Genomic DNA, 21,827 nt, shown 5'->3' on the forward strand with positions numbered 1-21,827 from the left:
GTGTCAAGCACTTTTGTCCATTTGTTTCCGTCATCATGCTCAAAACATTTGCTTTCTACTTGAGCCCCTGGTATTCACTCATTTTCCCCCTCCCTCTCGCTTCTCATCCCCCATAAACCATTGATAATTTATAAATTTTTATTATGTTGTCATATCATACACCGTCCGACGTCTCCCTTCACCCACTTCTCTGCTGCCCGTCCCCCGGGGAGGAGGTTATATGGAGATCCTTGTAATTGGTTCCCCCTTTCACCCTCACCTTGCCTCCACACTCCCACTCTCACCACTGGTCCTGAGGGGGTTCATCTGTCCTGGATTCCCTGTGTTTCCAGTTCCTATCTGTACAGTGTACAGACCCTCCAGTCCAGCCAGATTTGTAAGGTAAAATTGGGATCATGATAGTGGGGGTGGGGGGCGTGCAGGGAAGCATTTAAGAACTAGAGGAAAGTTGTATGTTTCATCATTGCTACACTATACCCTGACTGGTTCATCTCCTCGCTGCAACCCTTCTTTAAGGGAATGTCTAATTGCCCACAGTTGGGCCCTGGATTCTCCACTCCCCATCATTCACAATGCTATGACATTTTTGGTCTTTGATGCCTGATACCTGATCCGTTTGAAGTCTTGTGATCTCACAGGCTGGTGCACTTCTTCCATATGGGCTTTGTTGTTTCTCTTAGATGGCCACTTGTTTATTTTCAAGCCTTTAAAACCCAAGACTCTATATCTTTTGATAGTCAAGCACCATCAGCTTTCTTCACCACATTTGTTTATGCATCTGCTTTGTCTTCAGTGATTGTGTCGGTACAGGCTGGTGTACTTCTTCCAATAGGGCTTTGTTGTTTCTCAGCTAGATGGCCACCTGTTTATCTTCAAGTCTTAAGACCCCAGACGCTATATCTTTTGATAGCCAGGCACCATCAGCTTTTTTCACCACATTTGCTTATCTTATGTACCTGTTGTCTTCAGCGATTCTGCTAGGAAGGTGAGCATCTCAGACTGCCGAATTATTAGAACAAAGTGTTCTTGTGTTGATGGAGTACTTAAGTAGCGGCCCACTGTCCATCTGTTTCCTTAATACTAAACCTATAAATATATGCACATAAATCTACCCGTCATATATAAATATATTTACATCTGTCTATGCCTGTATTTAGATCTCTATAAATGCTCTTTGCCTCCTAGTTCTTTCCTTTATTTCTTTGTACTTTCCCCTTGTCCTACTATCATATTCAATCTTCATTTGGGTTTCAGGAATTCCTCTCGGTTACATTGTCCTTAATTCAGCCCTGTCAGACCTCCTATACTCTCCTTGCCACTGATTTTGGATCACTTGTTGTTCCCTTGTCCCAGGGTTTGTTAACACCTACTTCCTTTCCCCCGCCTCCCCCTCTCTCATGTCCCCCGCAACTGTCATCCTGTTGTTCTCTCTTCTGGCTTGTTTATCCCACCTATCCCTTCCAGATAGACATGCAGCGACAACAGTATGCACCAACACAAGAGTGAGCACAATGAAGCAACAATAGAAAAAAAAACAAACAATAACTACAATAACAACAAAAAACCCCTATACATAGTTCCATGCCTATTTGTGGTCCTTTAGTAGTGCTTTCCAGTCAAGTCTGATGGGGTGCCATGCCCTGGCCCCCCATCTATACCTGGCATTCCCTGGGGGTTTCATTGCTCTGCTGCAAGCCCCAGGTGTCTGGCTTCAGCATAGTGGGCTCAGTACGGGCACAATCCCCACTGTGTGTCTCCAGTGCTGTCCCCAACGGCGCTACGGGAGTATGAGGAACACTGTGTCCCATCATGGGGCCGGCCCTTTGGTCGTCTCTGTGCATTGCTCTCTGAGCAGAAACATTGTCCTCAGGGCCTGGTGGGCCAGGATGTGCTCCACTCATTTTTTCCTCCCCCCTCATTGGCTCCTGTGTGCTCTGATCAGACAAGTCCCTCTCCTTGAGCTGTAGCTTCAGTGCTGTCCTCTGAAGTGAATTCTTCTGAGGGGGAGGGTGGTGCTGTCCACTTAGTTGGTAATGGGGCCGGCCCCTCTATGGCCGCTCTCTCTCAATCTTCACAAGGCCCTCAGAGGCTGGCACTAGTATCTCTTTTAATTTTACAGACGTGAAAACCAAGGCTTTAAAACTTAAATTAGCATGTCCAAAAGTATCAACGCTAGATGTGAGAGGCTAGCTCTGTCTGAGCTATGGCTAACGCCCTACTTTGTGCTGCCCCCTGTGGATGGGTCTGAGCACTCGTCTGCATATGCCAACAGATGCACATCTATGAACACCTATGTGCAGGAGTGTATGTCAGCAGGAAGGCCGCCTACGTTTGCTTGTGTGGGCTGATGAGGTTTTCACACTGTAAGAAAACTGGCACCATAATTAGGCTACTTGTTTCCCCTGGCCTCATTCTTCAGTGTTGACAAACGGTGGTGGGACCTTCAGGATGAGACCATTGCTGAGCTTGTAGGAACTGTGCGAATCCGCTGACAGAAGCTGGTGAGCCACGGCTTCAATCACTTCCTCTCATACACTCATCCTTGACCTGCCCACCTTCATAACTGGCCCTCCTGACTCATAAATCAGCAAGGTGTGGCCTCCTCCGCCCACAAGCATCTCTTCCCAGGGGGTGCGGATGAGGGTGCAACAACTTCTGCATCCCGAGACCTAGACAGCTACTTCTGAAGATAATTTTCTGTATCATGCTCCCTACTGAATTTACACTCTAACACAAATACATGTCTCTCAGGGTCCAGGAAAAAATGCACAGTCTTAAAATGGAAAGAAATCTAATGAAAGAGAATAACCATTTTATATCAGATGATTTATGAGAACATTCTTCAGTACCCTGCACTATAGCCAGGATGTTTTTAATCCTAGACTGGACCAAACAAGATTATTCTTGGTTAGGTTTCACACACACACACACACACACACACACGAAGAGGCTTCAAAAAGTTTGTGGAAGAACTCCATGTTCTTTTCCTTCGATTATTCAACAAATGTTTTGAAGCCCACGCGTACACGTATGCATCCACACATGTGCACGTGCATTTATGATCTTAGCCAAACATGATATCGCTTGGTTAAAATGCAGATTCAGACTGAAGAAATCATTCTAGAAGGAAAATTGCAATTTCACTGCCTCCATTTGGTTATTTGTAAATGCCCTAAAATTAGTACTGAGCATTCAGCTTATTGAGGGGTTTGAGAAATCAAATAACACCTTACATCAGCCAAAGTCAACAGCGCTTTCCGGAAGTCCCCAGATGTTTCAGAGCTAATGTCATCTCCAAGACTCTTCCTATACACTGGAACAAAATAAGGATAAAATCAAGCCTCGGAAAACTGAGAAATCTTACTATAAACAGAGAAAAGATGAAATGCCAACTTTGACCATGAATAAGTACCTAATGAAATAAATTGTGCTCTTCTACCTAACTCCCTGGTGGTCTCCGGGGGTAAGTTGGATATCTTCTTAGAATTATTGCTCTAGGGTATGTTATGGTGGATAAGTATGAACAGAATCACCAGTTAGGATCAAGGTATGGCCCATTTCACCGACAATAGCACTAACGGATGCACCTTGGGAAAGTTAAGGTCACAGAGCTGTTAGCTTGCTTCCCAATTTCCATTCTCTCTTACGAAGTAATAAAACCTGGATCTTTAGCCAGACATAATACACACAGCTTAGCAACTCCACCCATGTTTTCCGCTTAGGTACAGCTCCTGGACTAAATTGTTGGTAATAAAACTTAGGCACCTCAAGATGAGGCCATGGGCACTTATAAAAATTTAGGGTTGCAATGAGTTGGCAATAGCAGTAGGTTGGGCTTTGAATAGAAGGGGGCTACAAAGGTTGATGGAAAAATGCTATGACCTTCCACGTCCTTTCCCCCCACAAACACTTTGAAGCCTCCTCACATGCTGCATGGCTGCCCGGCTTGTGAGTAGATCCCTGCAGCTTGGGCAGCCAGCGTGGACTGTGAAGAAGAAGGCTCTAGCTAAGGGGTGGCAGAAGAGTAAAGAGGAACAGGCCTGGACTCCTGGGAATTTTGAGGGACCAACAACATGCCTATTTCCAGATTATTATTTTTTTTTTTTTACTTTTACAGGAAACCATCTTATTCAAGTCATGGGAAAAATGTAATTAAAAGATGGTGGAATTTTTCCACCAACTTTTAAAATGCCCTTCAGTATTTCTGTTTTATAACCCTAACTCTATTACCAATAACTACATAAGTTAGAATTGACTCGATGGTAATAGATTTGGTTTGGGGGATTTAGATTATATTTGATTATATTATTTTTAAGTTTTAAAAAGAGAGACTTCAAACACCCTATTTTCCCCATAACAATGGCCAATTGCAAGGTCTCGTGTTTCAGTACCGACTAGCTATAGTCTAAGGAGCCTGGCGATCCAGTGGCTACACATTGGACTGCTAAGGCAATGCCAGCAGTTCAAAACCACCAGCTTCTCCAAGGGAGAAATAAGAGACTTTTTACTCCCATAAAGAGTTACAGCACGGAATTTAGAAGCACAGCAAGGGCAGTTCTACCCTGTTCTATAGGGTTACTATGAGTCAGAATCTACTCGATGGCACTGAGAGAGTTGTTGTTGGCTTATTAAAAATGAAGAGGACTTAACACATTTACTGGTGAAGGTCAAAGCCTGCGGCCTTCTGTGTGGATTTCACCTTAATATAAAGGAAGCAAAAATCCTCACAAATTGACCAATAAACCACATCAATGATTTCACTTTACTTAGATCTGTAATCAATAACCCTAGAAATAGCAATTAAAAATGAAGGATATATTTCATTGGGAAAATCTGCTACAAAGATCTCTTTAATGTGTTAAAAGCCATGTCACTTTGAGGATTAGGGTGTGCCTGACCTAAGCCACGGTGTTGTCAATGGCTTTCTGTGCATGGGAAAGCTAGACACTGGTGACAGAAGACTGCAGGTGGTGGCAGATTATTCGATGTGTCATGGATCGCCAGAAGCACAAATAAAACTCTGTTAAAAGAAGTATAGCCAGAATGCCCCTAGAGGAAAGGATGGTGAGATGGTGTCGCAAGCACTTTGGAGATGTTTATCGAGAGACTAGTCTCTGGAGAAGGACATCCTGTTTGGTGAAGTAGAGGGTTACTGAAAGAGGAAGATCCTCAAGGAGGCAGATGCAATGGCTCAAAGATGACAGCAGTGTGAAGATGCAGCAAGGGCAGGCAATGCTTCCTTCTGTGTAGAGAGGGCTGTTAGAGTCTGAAGCAACAGAGTCCAGAGTCCTTGGGTGGTACTAACAGCTAAGTGTTTAGCTACCAACTGAAAGATCGATGGTTTGCACCCACCCAGGAGCACTTAAGTAGAAAGACCTGGCAATCTCTTTCTAAAGGTCACAGACACAAAAGCTCTATGGAGTGAATTGCTATTCTGAAACTGTGGTCACCATGAATTAAAATCAACTCAATGACAATTGTTTTTTGTCTTTGTTTCTACTGATTAGTTGTAGTCCCTTTTCTGTAGCTGTGATGTTTAGGGTCCATCAATTTTAAGTCTCTGTTCTGCTCCCTCCCTGGGGAAATGGCTCTATTGGAGCCACTATCCAGCTGGAGGCCAGAATGAATATCTGATATAAGGGGGCACTGAACGCTGTCTCTATCCTTCTCAAGAACTCTCTAATTTAGACACGTGAATGCAAGTCCTTGTAATTCAATGAAAGACCACTGTAGAAAGTGACATAACACAGCTTGTATAATAATAATAATAATAATAATAATAATAATAATAATAATAATAGTATTGAGGTTTATCATCAAGCATGATTTAAATACATCCTTTTTTAAGGAAACTGGTAATTTTCCAGTGTAGTTAAATAAACAAAATCCACTATATTGTTTATTCATATAAGTTTTAGCAGGCATCATTACATCTAAGGATATTTATATTGTTAAATTTATCCTTTAGTTAGAAAATTATTTTGATTTAAAAACATGAAGTCCATTAATGTAGTTCCCATTCGTTAGAATTTAGGAAGAGGTGTTTTTCTTTTTTTTATAATTTTAGAAGTAGCTAGCTGAGACCTTATAGGCATCTCATGCAGCCTCCCCACTCTGTCCTTTTCTTGACATAATGACAAGGAAACTAAACCTTTAAAAAAGAATTACTTCCATCGAAGCTGACAGCTACTTTTTACATTTTGTAGCATGATCGAGTCTAGATCGTGAAATAAGAGAGAACTACAGGTACCTGAACTTTAACTTAGAGTTCCTGATCCCCGATCCAGTGTTCTTTCACAAACCATTAGCTTAGAATTTAGTTCTTCATTCATTTGGACTCCATTGTATCATTGTATTGGGCAAGTCATGCAAGATGGCTAGTCCCTTTATGAGAGCCAAGTTGACAATTTCCTTTGATTTCTTATGGGTCAGTTACCATTTCACACTACAGGACACCATAATTCTTTCTGCAGTCAACTGGAACAGGGCTTGCATTTGAGGATGTGTGACCTACAGCCTCGAGGTAGCCTGGTGAAAGAACTTCTCCAAAGCAATGCTGTGTCCAGATGGTGACGTCTTTAGAGCATTGCGTCATCTCTATTAGGGAACGAGCTATACGGAAAGAGAGGCAACAAACAGCAGCGCAACACAGTAGAAATCATCAGGAAATAAAGCAGAAAACAGAACTCCAGAAGAACCAGAGACCCTAGGAAAATATAAATGTTGATTAGACCCATTAGTGCTCTATTTCACCTGATTGACTCACCCCCTCCCTGCGACCCCTCTGTAGGGGGATGTTCCATTGTCCATAGATGGGATTTGGGTCTCCACTCCAACCCCCCTCCATTCTCAACAAGGCATTTTTATTTGTTTGTTCACTATTTGTTGGGTTTTTTTTGCAACATTTCTTAATGTTGAAGATGTTCATGCATGAGACAAAGTGAATTCTATTTAAGAAAAACTGAACAATCCCAAACCAGTTGCTGTTGTAGACTGGTTCTATGAGGTTTCCAGTAGTGGGTTTAGGCAGACAGTGGGGGTGGGGGTGGAGTCACAAGGTCTTTTTCATTTTCCCCCAAGGTGCCTCTGGGTGGACTAAAATGGCCAACTTTTGGCTAGTAGCTGAACCTGTTAACCATTTCAACCACCAGGGACGCCTTTATTTAGGCAAGGATGTGCTTACATATTCAAAGCAAAGAACAACACAATGTCTCCTGGTGGCTAAACTGACAAAACCAGAGTCATCTGGGAAAGGGCAAATTGTACCCGTGGGCACCGTGGCATGGCTTGTGCCTACTTCTGAAGCAATCTTCCAGATACGGCTATGGGTACAGAATCCATAAAATGTTGTACCCCTCGATGATTTAAACTTCTTAGAAAGTAAATAAATACATTTCTATATTTAACAGTAATAGCGGAGAGGGAGAGAAACAAAATTCCCGTAATGGAAGATGTCAACACAGGAACAATGAGCCTGATGCTGAGGGAGCGCGGGATAAGTGGGCCTCTAGGGTAGCACTGTGTCCTGCATCTCTGTGGAACTTGGCGAACACATTTATTTCCATCTTTATCACCGTGTGTACCAGGAAGCCCTATTAATTAGGTAACCTACAAACAATTCTATTCCTTGTAGTTTTCAAGAATTTAGCTCATGCAGGAATCGAGGCCTCTGGTAACTCTGAGCTACTCTCACTGCTCCTTCTGCAGAGCAGTTCACGGGACTTTTACATGACCCTTAAGACATCAGATTATAACGAAGACATGGCTTCACAACCAATAAATATTTGCATTTACTCCATCTCCCATCCACCTCTCATCTCTCAGGTGGCTACACCACAGTGGCTTATGCATACCTGGGAGGCTAGAAGTCATGCCTAAGGTATTTCAAATACCAGCATCCCCCATGGTGAACAGGATGCAGCAGTGCTTCTAAACTAAGACTGACTAGAAAAGAGAACCTGGTGATCTGGAAATAATGAAAATAAAACAAAAACGGGTCAGTGAAAACTTTATGAATAGTAGTGGAATGTTGTCTGATAGGGTAGCGCAGTGGTTCTCAACCTTCCTAATGCTGTGACCCTTTCATCCAGTTCTTCATGTAAAATTATTTTCATTGTGATTGGGCAACAAATGTACAAATGTGCTTGAGACAATGGATGTATAATTAAAAAATTTTTCATTGCTTCTTCATAAATGTAATTTTGCTACTGTTATGAAATGTAATGTAAATATCTGATATGCAGGATGTATTAGGCGATCCCTGTGAAAGGGTCATTCGACCCCCAAAAGCATTGCAACCCACAGGTTGAGAACCGCTGTCGTAGCAGAAGAGGGGCCCTGAAGGTGTGAGGCACTCAAAAGAGGACAGAGGAAGAGCTGCCTCCTTTACATAGAGTTGACCTTGATGATGGGACTGTAGGAAAGCTTTTTTAAAATTTTTTAAATCATTGTATTGGGGCTCATACAATTCTTATCACAATCCATACAGACATCAATTGTGTAAAGCACACTTATACATTCGGTGCCCTCAGCATTCTCAAAATTTGCTTTCTGCTTGGGTTCCTGGAATCAGCTCCTCATTTTCCTTTTTTCCCTACCTCTCCCTCCCCACTCCCCCCTTCCCTCATGAACCCTTAATAATTTATAAATTATTATTTTATCTTACATTGCCCAGCATCTCCCTTCACCCACTTTTCTTTTGCCCATCCCCCAGAGAAGAGGTTATATGTAGATCTCCGTGATCGGTTCCCCCTTGCTAACCCCACTTACCTCCCTGTATCGCTGCTCTCACCATTGGTCTTGAGGGGTTCATCTGTCCTAGATTCCCTGTGTTTCCAGATTCCATCTGTACCGCTGTGCATCCTCTGGTCTAACCAGGTTTGCAAGGTAGAATTGGGATCATGATTTTTGGGGGGAGGAAGCGTTTAAGAAGTAGAGGAAGGTTGTGAGTTTAATTATTACTACACTGAACCCTGAGTGACTCATCTCTCCACTACTCCTCTGCAAGGGATGTCTAGTTGTCTACAGATGGGCTTTGGGTCCCCATCATGCACTCCCGTCATTCACGATGATCTGAATTTTCTCCCCACCTTTGGTGCTTGAAACCTGGTCCCCTCGGCCCTTCGTGATCACACATGTTGGTATACACTTCCATGTGGGCTTTGTTGCTTCTGGACTAGATAGCCACTTGTTTATTTTCAAGCCTTTAAGTCCCCAGATGCTTTATCTCTCAATAGCCAGGGACCATCAGCCTTCTTCACCACACTTACTTATGCACACATTCGTCTTCAGCATTTATGTGGGGAAGGTGATCACACAATGATGGTTTTTGTTCTTTGGCGTCTGCTACCTGATCCCTTCAACACCTCGTGTTCACTTAGGCTTGTGTGCTTCTTCTCTGTGGGCTTTGTTGCTCCCAAGCTAGATGGCCGCTTGTGTGCCTTCAAGCCTTTAAGACCCCAGACACTATATCTTTTGATAGCCGGGCACCATCAGCTTTCTTCACCACATTTGCTTATGCACACGTCTGTCTTCAGTGATCATGTTGGGAAGGTGGGTATCATGAAATGACCATTTAGCTGAGCAAGGTGCTCTTTTATTGAGGGAATGTGTGTGAAGAACACACCCAGAGGGAGAGTACTAGTTGTGTCCCGACAGAACTGGAACATGCATGTGGACCCCACCATGACACACCACACCAGGAGGGCAACGTAAGGTGTGGAGGAATCCACAAAGAGACTGGACCATATGCTGGCCCCAACCAGAATTAGCCCAACTCCCACCATCCAATGGAGTACCACAGAAAATGAAAATAGATAGTCTGGTGTGGGAAAGGAACTGACCTACCACACCACACCCAGAAGGAAGCTGAAACAAAGGAAAGAGGAAAAACAGAGCGGAGCACACCTGGGCCCACCAAGCTCAGAGGACGATAGCCTGGCTCAAAGGGCCCAATGTACAGAGGGGACCATATAGCCGGCCCCACAGTAAGAAATGAGACTTGACTTTCTGATAATGACAGTAGTTTCTATGTCTTTCCCTCGTTCCCACCCTCTCCTGATCGTGTGGTCTGTGAACGCCCGAGGCTCATTTGCAATGCCTTAAAGAAAAGCAGGTTCCCAGCTGTAGACCACTGGACATCCCTGCAGAGGGGGAGTGAGGAGGAGATGAGTCACTCAGGGTTCAGGGTAGCAACAATGAAACTCACAACCTTCCTCTAGTTCCTGAACGCTTCCTCCCCTCCCAGTTATCATGACCCCAATTCTACCTTGCGGACCTGGTTAGACCAGAGGATGTACAGCGGTGCAGTAGGGATCTGGAAACACAGGGAATCTAGGACGGATGAACCCCTCAGGACCAGCGGTCTTGGGGATCTATGTGTAACCTCCTCTCTGGGAGATGGGCAATGGGAAGGTGGGTGAGGGGAGACGCCGGGAAGTGTAAGATAAGATAAAATAATTATTTATAAACTATTAAGGGTGCAGGGGGAAGGGAGGAGTGGGGAGGGAGGCGGAGGGGAAAAAATAAAGGAAACTGAGCTGATTCCAGGAACCCAAGTGGAAGGTGAATTTTGAGAATGACGAGGGCAACGAATGTATAAAGGTGCTTTGCTCAATTGATGTATGTATTGATTGTGATAAGAGTTGTATGAGCCCCAATAAAAAGATTTATTAATAAAAAAAAGAAAAGAAAAGCGGGTTGGGATGGCTAGAACTTTACTCAGACCCCATCCCAAAATAGCTACAATGAGAGAGCCCTTTGATGTCAGTGGGTAGGATTTTACGACTTCTGAACAAGCCCCATGTATTCTCTTTCCCACTTTTGACCTTAACTCAACTCAGTACTTCAGGAGCCACCTGGCATCTGGAGATCCAAGGATGTGCTTACTTTATCCATTGTTCGGTAAGTTCGTTACTGGGGAAGTAAATGGATCCTCCCACGCATTTTGTGGTTTTACGCCACCTCTACTGCATGATTTTAGCATATAATAATGGTATTAAATGATTTTGAGTCTCTTCCACACTTCATGAAAATTGTTGATTCAGTTAAACAGTGATTTCTTAGAGCTAAATCCACTGCATTTACAATATAAATGCAAGGTATTCATGTCATTGTTATGTATCAATTTCTAGCTTAGATTACATTCAAATAATCTCTGTAAATCCTTTCCCACCCCCAATAGCATGTCTAAAATACATTAAGATCAAGCCTCCCCATCTTTACTTCTAAGGAGAATTCTGACTGGACTTCCTCTGGGACAGATTTGTGCATTCTAAGAACATTCCATGCATAGTCAGTATTCGCCAATACCATAACTTAAAAGCATCAATCAGACTTCCTTATTATTTGCCCAACTTTTGAATACAAATAGGTTATTTAAAATACCATAGGTTGGGTCATGTGCATTAATGTGAACATTGATATACCATATGTAAGCAGATAATAATATTACCTGAATAGTAGGCTTGCAATATTTCCTTTATCTGCCTGCTTGTCCTTGTGGTTAGAATTTCAATCAATACATCTTCATTTGTCCCAGGTCCCTAAAATAGGAAAATGAAATAGAATTTTTAAAGCATTTAAAAATTTAAATTTCATGCAATTTTGTCCTATTGTCTTGCTCAATAGAGCTAAGAAAACCATTTTGAATACATTGATATAAAAATATCACATTGCTCTAAAATAGTTTGCTACTGTTCCATATTATGTTAATATTAAAATAACATGAATGTTAACATGATACAACGACTGTGGAAAACAACGGGGAAGTTCCTCAAAGACTTAAACTAAGAACTACTATATAATCCACCAATTCAGCTCCAAGGTAAGTGTCCACAAGAGTTGAAAGCAGCAACCGAGAGCAGGTATATCAATGTTCATGGCGACACTATCTATAATAGGCAAGAGGTAGAAACTAGGCCTCCTGGGATTTTGTTTCCTAGTTTTGGGTTTGGGGTCATGAATTCACGGATGTCCCAGTTAATTGGTCCAATAAAGTGTTTAGTGCTCCCACTCCACCTCCCGGGTCCACTGTGCTGTGCCCGGAGTCTAAACTTGATTCAGGAGGGTGTCTAAAGAACACCTGGTCCCTCTGCCTGGGATAACACTAAAGGAAAAATCAGGACTACAGGGAGGAAATGGCCATGTGAATAACTGCTTCCTTCAAAATCTTCCCCCCTTGCCACAAGACTAGAATTAAGTGTGCTTGACTACCATTACTGCACATTTTGATTGCGTCTATATTAAAATCCTAATCAAAGAGTGGGAAATGCAGAACACAATTTAGAAGTCCATGAACTGCAGATTTTGACTGGGTTATTCCGCTTTCCGGGCTCCAGAAAGGAATGCTCTGGGAGAATATCTAAACCTTAAAGCACAAGTTTCCCCTGAAGTCTTCTTAAAACCAAGCAGTACGGGATCTAGGAACAGGAATGGGAGTAGCGATGCCAGAAGGGTAGGAGGAAGAGAAAAAGGGAGAACTGATCATGATAATTGTCACAAAACCACACACACCCCTCCAGGGGGACAAACAAAAGAAACCGTAGGGGAAGGAAGACCGAGGTTGGTGTAAGATATGAAAATAATAATTTTTAATTTATCAAGGGGTCACAAGGGAGGGGTAGGGAGGCAGGGAGGGGGGAAAGTAGCTGATACAAGGAGTGAAAAGAAAGCAAATGTCTAGAAAATAATGATGGCAACATAGGTACAAATATGCTTGATACAATTGATGTATAGATTGTTAGAGCTATATGAGCCTCCAATAAAATGATCTTTAAATTAAAAATAAGCAGTAGTTTAGCTTAACTAATCAACAGTGTCTGCCTTGAGCATTAGTCTCTTTTAAGAATTATTTATGCGGGATCACCTTAGCAATAACACAAGAGCAATTAGAGAGGAACCACGGGAGCCAGAAGTTTACGTTAGTGGGGGAGGAACAACTGAATGGTACACACAGAAAGTGTTGGAATGGTATCTGCTCTGGTGTACATAGTCTCAACAACAAAAAGTTCATTTCTGAAAAAAAACCAAGGAAAATAAGCTAAATGTCCATCAGCAGATTAATGGATAAACAAAATATAATATATGAATATTCTGTGTATAAAGGAACTAAAGAAAAATGAAGTCCTATTACATGCAACAACATGGATAAATCTTGGAAACATTATGCTGAGTGAAATAAGTCAGTACCCAAGGACAAAGGCTGTGTGATGTCACCTATATGAATAAGCAAATGTGGAGAAATCAAAGTTTGTTAGTGGTTGCTGAGCTGGTGAGGGAGGAGGAAAGGAGGAGTTATTCTTGGAGGCACACTGAGTTTCTGCTAATGGTGGCAGACTCTAACATGATGGAGGTCATTAATATCACTAAATTGTACATGTGAAAATTGGCAAATCTTCTGTTATATTTTTATCACAATAAAAATTCTGTCATTGAGTTAACATGAAATTCCCAAGAGAATCCCCTACTCAAGCATAACAATCAACTGAATATTTAAAAATAGTACAGAGTAAAGAAACACCATTCAAAGTTATAAATAATAATCAAACAACAATCACTCTGTTGAGTGTTCAAACCTGTCACTGTATTTAGAAAGGGCTCTACAATGGTTAATTTTATGCTTGTACCACTGCACTGGTTTGGCCAGCATTGTCATCCTCTTGATACAGGAAGATGCTCAAAGACTTAATAATGTGTATTATAGGGTACAGTTGAGTCGGGGACAAGTTACCCCTGAGCCTTTGTTTGTAAGAAGGTGAATGAATCACACTGTCACTTTAAGAGAAATCACTTTCAAGATAATTTGATCAAATAAGGCCAATAAAGCATTTAAACCATGGCTAAATTCTGCCTTGTGGCAGAAATGCCTAGTTGCCCTCAACATCTCATTTGTCTTTCTTCCTTAGTTACAGAACTCTCAATGTCTAACTTGCACAAATAAAGATTATTTCTCAGTTTCCTTTAGAGTTGACTGAGATGAAGCTGTAATGGTTGGCACTGGAGCTGCCATCGTTCACAAGGAGTGGAAACCATGGGCTGAAGACGTTCAAGTAGTAAGATTAAAGGAGCCCGAGTCTCTGATTACAGTAGTGTTATCTCTCCCAACTCTAGACTGCCAGTTTGGAGCCCTTTCGTGTAAAAGAACACTTTTTCTCACCCTTACAGGCGAACCATATCTTGACCATTAACATCTGCTTTATGCCTTGCCTTTGGGGTGGTCACAGAGTACACCTATTCAGATTTCCCTTCTCAAGAACATGCTGCAACTAATTTAGTTGGCCAAGAGACTCTAATTGCCATACAAATGGACTCGTTATTCTGTTTCACAAATATGCTGTGTTCCCAGACGACAAGTACAACAGAGGGATTGGAACTGGCCTGGTTCTGCCCAACCCGGGACTCTTCAAAAGAACATCTTTTCAGGTGCTCCTTGGTAGCCTGGCCAGAGTATCTCAGAATTTCACTGGTGTTTTGGGTTCCTGCTCCTGGTCTTTTACAAGTATCAGACCTGCTCTAGAGTCTGAAGGCTCATGCCCCGGCTGCTCTGCTCTCTCTCCTTTATCCTTCATAGGCATTTCCTTTTTTCAATAAACTTTTTTTCTACCGACCTTGCATTCTGCTTCCTGAATAATCTGAACCTACCCACCCACATCTCTTCCACATCGTCTGTAGACAAGAAGAGAATGCCTACATCTGCTGGGAAGGCTCTACTCACTGCCTTTGAGTCCAGCTGACTCATAGGGACCCCTGCGGGTTTCCAAGTCTGCAACTGTTTATAGGAGTAGAAAGCCCAGTCTTTCTCCGGAGGAGCTGCTTGTGGTTTCAAACTGCCAACCATGCAGATCGCGACCCAACTTGTAACCACTACTCCAGCAGGGCTCTGATGGGAAGGCAGAAGATGGTTATCCTCAGGCCTAGATTCCCATCTTCCCTGCCTCCTTCCTTTAGCAAATATATACTGTATCTACTAACTCCAGGTGCTGCCCTATGGACAGAGAACCTAGAATAAGATTGATGACATTCTTCAATATAATGGAAATGGTCTTTTAGTTGGGGAAAAAAGAAATAAGGTCATTTAAAAATAATAAAAAGTACAACAATGAAAATAAAACTGACTGAACTGACAAAAATGTCCAGGAGAAAAATACTCCAGAAATTAGAAAAGTAACATATGAAAACCCAAGAGGAGAACAAGCTTAGAATGCTCGAGAATTGGAGAGAAGGCCAATGTGGGAAAAGAAGGTACTAATTTATATATATATATATATATATATATATATATATATATATATATATATATATATATATATATATAGAGAGAGAGAGAGAGAGAGAGAGAGAGAGAGAGAGAGAGAGAGAGAGAGAGAGATAAGCAAGTCCAAATGTGCTAGATGATAAAGTTTGAATTTTAAGTATCCAAAGCCTTTGGAGATTTTCACAGGTGAACAGCATAATGCATAATCTGGTTTTTGTATAATAAAAATAATGTTGGATATTCTGTGAAGAAGATTTGAATTGGGTAAAAATTGAGCCAGAGAGACAAGTGGAAGGTTACTGACATAATTCAGACCAAAGATGCTGCGGTTGGCCTAGTATGGTAGCAATGTCTTTGGGAAGAAAGTAGCACATTTGTGGTAGATTCTGGAAGTTGTTGTTAAATGCTATCAAGTGGATTTCCCAATGCATAGCAACCGTGTGCACAACAAGAAACTGCCTGTCCTGCACCAGCCTCACCAGCGTCCCTATGCTTGAGCCCCGTGTTGCAGCCACTCGTCCATCCATCTCCTAGAGGGCCTTCCTCTCTTTCGCTGCGCCTCTCCTTTACCAAGTATGATGGAAAAGAACGAATAGATTTACATCATTCTAAGGATAAGAGAAGGCAAAGGGTCAAGGAACTATTTTGGCTCTTGGCCTAAGCAATGGGGTGATAATAGTACCATTTATGGTACACGACAACAAGCTAGAAAGTTGGATTCTGCATGGCAGAAAAAAACAACACACAAACAAATAAATAAAGGCTGTGACAGGATCCTTTTGACCTAGGAAGATTTGGGCCCAAAGTTCCATGACTATTCCCTATTTCAGTCATTCCAACTGGGAAGAGCAAACTCAAACTGCCATTGTGGCCACTGCAATGACTACAGTAGCCCAGTGTGCACCGGGAGAAAGTCACTAACTTTGAAGACAGAGTCAAGTCCTGAGCAGCACAGGTTTGTTGTGCGGGGCTCCTACCTTCATGGCTTCCTTCAGCTGCTTCGCATCGAACACTGCTGGGGGAGTCACCAGGGCCACCATGATTTGCTCAAAGTTGCCGGAGAGATCACCCTTCAAGTCATCTTTCAACTCCTAAAACAAAAAGACCCAAAGACGGAAGCATGACATATGTTTCATTTCTTCCCTTCCCGAGTGAAAGATGAACATTTCCATAAATCAAGATCTGATGAAAGCATGCCCACCCACCGGGAATGAACACAGATGTCAGAGATCTCTCGATGGAGACTGATCTGCATTTTATTATGATTTCCCCAATGTTCTATCTTATAAAGGCTTTTTTGGCAGGAAACCTGAAGGAGAGAACTGCATGTGTGTCGCAATTTTGGTTAAAAAAACGCAAAAACAACCAACCGATCACCACCAAGTTAATTCAGACTTCAACTGTTGGTGCTGTTACATTGGCGCCCGAGACATGGTAGCCCGTGCACCAGATAACAACATGGCGCCTGGTGCTCCCCCTGCATCTGCTGTGGATCACTAGTATCGAGACGGCTTTCAAGAGCTCATTTTCAGAAGGGTATCATCAGGCTTTTCTGCTAATCCACCTTGGTTGGGAAGTTCCAGATTTGGGTGTTGATATGCACATCCTAGGTCCTCCACGCTCTCAGGCTTGGCTCGGGTGGAGGGAAGAGGGTGTGAAGGAAGGGGCACTTTGCCGGTAGGCACCCTATTCCTTCTCAGGGACTGTCAGGGAACTCGGGAGATAAAGGCAAGAAGGGATTTGGCCACTGGTCTCTGGGGAGAACTTGGAGCTTGAGGGGCTCAGCAGCATTTTTCTGGCAACAGCAGTAAGGGCATCCTGAAATGTGGCAATGGGCAGACACTGCTGACTGATGTTGCACTTTGGCACTGTTTCTACACACGACATACATCTCCCCTGCTTCAATATGAGTCGTATGGTTTAATGTGTTCAAAGGAATGCTATTTCCCCTCAACCTGCTCCTGAATCAGAGAACAGAAGCCCTCCAGATTGCCACAGCAATGTGGGGACAGATCAATACCGAGTTGGGGTATGTGTGTGTGTGCGTGCATGTGTGCGCACACAGCAGGGCATTTCCCTGTAGAAATAAATGAGATGGAGCCAAGTGTTCCTAGCTCTGCTTTTATCACCACAGCGTGTTTTCTCTCCAAATTCCGAATTCCACGACCATCTGTTCTCAACCCAAGAGATTTCCAGCTGAACTTGGGAGATTTCACAAGCTCCCATTCTATCCCACTGTGAGACATGGTTACTTCCCTCAACCTTCATCTGCCCTGCACAGTTTGGAAATTCTGAACAGTCAGTGGGTCATTCCTATTCCCTATACACAAGTGTGTTGCCTTGCCCAAAAGTCTGCCGATTCATTCAATCCAGCAAATGTTTACTGTCCTAAGTGAGGCAGACACAAGCTTACCTCATTATGCCCTAATGGGAAAAAAAAAACACACATATCCTAAGGTAACACTTTGATAGAATATGTTAAGTATGTGACAGAAGAAACATAGAGAAGAGTGAGTTAATGGAGTTGGAGGGGGTGGGCTAGAACACAGTGAGGTGCCCATGGATCATTGGACACTCATCTCTCACTCTGACCACTCAACAGCCTGACTGAGCTCTGTTTCCACTCTGTCCCCTCTTCAGTTTGTTAGGCACTACAGCCAAAATAAGCTTTTACAGATGTTAATGGTATTGTAATACTCTCCTGCTTATAAACCCTCAACGTCTTTTACCTTTAGAATAAGACCTAACCCAGTGCCAAGACCCCCAAGGGCCAGCATGTTCTAAGCACGTCTTCAATTTCATCTTCTCTCTTTGTTCCCTTTCACTCTCTAGACTCCAGCCATATTGGAATTCTTTCTGTTTATCAAGCTCTTATCATTTATCATTCTGAGCTTGTTTCTGCCTCAGCTGTGTAAATTTGCAACTATACACATGGGCTCCTCCAGATGGAATACACAGAAATCAAATTGACTGCAACTGTGGGAAGAGACAATGGAGAAGCTGAATAGCAGTGGGGAAACCTAGGCCAGGGGATGACTGGGGAACAGACCCCCAGGTGCTCATATGCAAAAGCAGGAGAATGCTTAAAAAATTAAAACAGGTCCATGAGAGCCAAAATACTATCTTGAGTCTATCCCACTTGGATTTCAAGAACATTCCAAGAAGAGATTTGCTGCATGCTCTTGATGTGCTCCCACAGCTCATACTAATGACAGAAAACCTGGTGATCTGTGGAAGGACATCAAGAACAACATTCATGAAAAAGCAGGAATTACTGGAGACAGAAGCAGGGTGATCATGATAGTGGGTCAGAAGAAAGGTAAAAGGAAACAGGAAAGATCTAGTAAGAAAAGCTACGGATAGAGGTATAAACATCGGTATGCATTTATGTAAATATATTACTTCATAAAAATAGAGGTTTTGGCCTATGTACATACATTTATACTCCAATACATTGAGAAAGTGGATGGACTGTGGGCCTCTGCTCAAGCCCTCCCTCAATGCAAGAACACTTTGTTCTAATAACCTGGCATTCTGTGATGCTCACCCTCCCGACATGATTGCTGAAGACAAAATTAGTGCATAAGCAAATGTGATGAAGAAAGCTGATGATGCCTGGCTATCAAAAGATATAGTGCCTAGGGTCTTAAAGGCTTGAAGTTAAACAAGTGGCCATCTACCAGAGAAGCAACAAGCCCACATGGAAGAAGCGCACCAGCATGTGTGATCATGAGGTGTTACTGGGATCAGGTAACAGGCATCAGAAAACCCAAAACAAACCTCATTCTATTGTTGAGAATGGCGAGGCAGGAGAAGAGACCCCAAACCCATCTGTAGACAACAGTACATCTCTTCACAGAAAGATCACAAAGAAGGGATGAGTCAACCAGGGCGCAGTATACTTTGAGGCTTCCTCATCCCCCACTATCATGACCCCAGTCCTGCCTTTCAGTTCTGGGTAGGCCGGACCATGTACCATGGTACAGATAAGAGTTCACGGCACACAGAATCCAGGACAAATAAACCCCTCAGGGACAGAAACACAAGTAGTGATACCAGGAGTGTAGGGGAAGGTGGGAGAAGGAGGGGGAACCCATCGCAATGACTGATGCATAATCTGCCTCCTCTCACCATATGTCCTCAACCATATGATAAGCAAATAATCAGAGAAGCTGACCTATATGAAGAAAGTGATGAAATGATTGGCAGAAGGGTTCTTAACAATCTGTGATATGCAGATGACAGGATCTCTTTGCTGAAAGTGAGGACTGAGCACTTTCTGATGGAGACCAAGGGGTGCAGTTTTCAGAACGGATTACAACTCAACGTAAGGAAGACCCAATCCTCACAACTGGACCAATGGGTAGCATCATGATAAGTAAAGAACAGGTTGAAGTTGCCAAGGATTTTGTCTTGCTTGGATCCACAAACAATACTCATGGAAGCAGAAGATGAGAGATCAAAAGATGTGCTGCATTAGGTAAATCTGCTGAATGAGACCTCTTTAGAGTATTGCAAAGCAAGAATGTTACCTTGAAGGCTAAGGTGTGCCTGACTCTTGCTGGCGTATTTTCAATTGCCTCACATAGATATGAAAATTGGACATTGAATAAAGAGGACCAAAGCAGCATTGATGCTTTTGAACTGTGGACCTGGAGAATGCTGAAAGTACCACAGACTGCTAGAAGGACAAACAAATGTATGCTGGAAGAAGTAAGGCCAGGGCACTCCTTAAATGCAAGGATGGCGAGATGTCTTCTTGCATACTTGGGACATATTGTCAGGAGAGACCAGTCCCTAGACAAGGACACCATGTTTGGTAAACAAAAGGGGAGCAAAAAGAGGAAGGCCCTCCAAGAGATGGACTGACACCGTGGCAGCAACGATGGGCTGAAGCACAGGAACAATTGGGAGGATGGTAGAGGACCTGGCAGTGTTATGTTCTGTTGTGCCTGGGGTCACTCTGGGTCAGAGCCAACTTGACCACATCTAACAATAACAACAGCAACAACTGCCTGGAATGCCCTAGTAGGACTCAACCTTAGTTGGCAGGAAAGCAACAAGCCCTCAATGTCACATTTCTTCCCCATGCCATCCCATGGAAATCTCCCCTATCACATCACTCTGCATTCATTTTTTCATGGCACTTAACAATATCTGAATTTATGTACTTATTCTACTTCCAGGAGAATGTGAGTTTTGTGAAAGGCACTCTCTGTTTTTATACCAGTCTACCACCAATAGCTAGCACACCTTCTGACACTTAGAGTTAATTTCAGTTCATCCTGACCCTGTATGGTAGAGTAGACCTGCCCTCTGGGGTGTCCTAGGCTGTAGTTCTTATGGACGCAGACTGCCAGGCCAGGTCTCCTATAGAGGCGCTGGCGCATTAGGACTGCTGACATTTTGGTTATCAGTCAAGGACTTACACACTGCACTGCCAGGACTCCTTGACGACTTCAGACCTACTGCCACTGAGCCAATTCTGACCCATAGTGACCCTATATAGGATTCCCAAGGCTATCAATCTTGACAGAAGCAGATTACCACGTCTTTCTCCCTTGGAGTGGCTGGTAGATTTGAACCACTAACCTGGCAGTTAGCAGTCCAACTCCTAAAGTTTACTTTCTTGACTCCATAGCATCCAATAAATAGATGTCAAACGAAGTGGGTATATGACAAGGACCAAGTCTAACGAAGTGGATATATGACAAGGACCAAGTTATATAGGACTTAATGAGTTTTGATTTGGTGGATGGGTTAAACTTATTTTATAAACATTGAAGAGAAACTGAAGTTCATTTAAGACAGAGGTTGCCAGGTTGGGCACTGTTTGCATTTATAACTGGAAACCTTTTGCTGTTGGGGGGTGTCCTGCACACTACAGAATCTTTTTCGGCACCCCTGGTCCAGATGCCCAAAGCACTCTTTCCCCCTGCCGTTACAATCAGGAGGGCCCAAAGCTCACCGCCATTGTGGTGATGGTGACGCATAGCAACCCTACAGCACAGGGCCTGTATTGCCTTTGAGTTTCGCAGCCTGTAACTCTTTGCTGCAGTCAGAAGCCCAGCTTTCTCCCAAGAAGGGGCTACTGGTTTCGAACTGCTGATCTTACGATTAGCAGCCCAGGGCATAACCGCTGCCCCACCAGGGCTCTGTGAAGTGCCCCCCAGCTGTTGCCAGAGCAGGCCAATTTAGAAGCGATCACCTGACACAGCCGTCCTTCTTTTACAGGTGAAGAAACGGAGGCCCTGAAAGTTCAAGTTACACGTCCAAGATCATTCAGTCCCTTAAGGGTAGAAGCAAGACACAGATTCCCGGCTGTTGAGTGGCGCCGCGGGGTGCCTTCAGTGCCATGGGGCTTGGAACAAATGATCTGTGGGCAGTCACACGGGAGTGTCTCCGCACACGCGTGATTATCTCTTTACTGGCCAGCGTGTTAATCACATTGTACCTTTCCGTATACCTCTTGATACTCTTTCACGATCAGCTGCCTCTGTGTGTGAGACCTCTCCGTCAGAATGTTGATGAGCCTTTCCTCATCCGTTCCTGAAGGACGCAAACATAATGTTAC

At 43.2% G+C, this 21,827-nt stretch overlaps 1 protein-coding gene across 1 annotated transcript in view; it reads right to left on the reverse strand.

Annotated features, from left to right (window-relative positions):
- The window catches only part of ANXA3 (annexin A3), a 65,065-nt gene that overhangs the window by 26,591 nt on the left and 16,647 nt on the right, over nucleotides 1-21,827 (reverse strand). Inside the window, exons 3-6 of the mRNA XM_075543549.1 lie at nucleotides 21,708-21,802; nucleotides 16,231-16,344; nucleotides 11,453-11,543; nucleotides 3,234-3,313 (exon numbers count right to left, since the gene is read on the reverse strand). Of these exons, the coding sequence (XP_075399664.1) occupies nucleotides 3,234-3,313; nucleotides 11,453-11,543; nucleotides 16,231-16,344; nucleotides 21,708-21,802 (380 nt within the window). The remainder of the gene's footprint in view (nucleotides 1-3,233; nucleotides 3,314-11,452; nucleotides 11,544-16,230; nucleotides 16,345-21,707; nucleotides 21,803-21,827) is intronic.

The sequence above is a fragment of the Tenrec ecaudatus genome, chromosome 3 (genome assembly GCF_050624435.1).
Source record: "Tenrec ecaudatus isolate mTenEca1 chromosome 3, mTenEca1.hap1, whole genome shotgun sequence".
Classification (NCBI taxonomy): domain Eukaryota; kingdom Metazoa; phylum Chordata; class Mammalia; order Afrosoricida; family Tenrecidae; genus Tenrec; species Tenrec ecaudatus.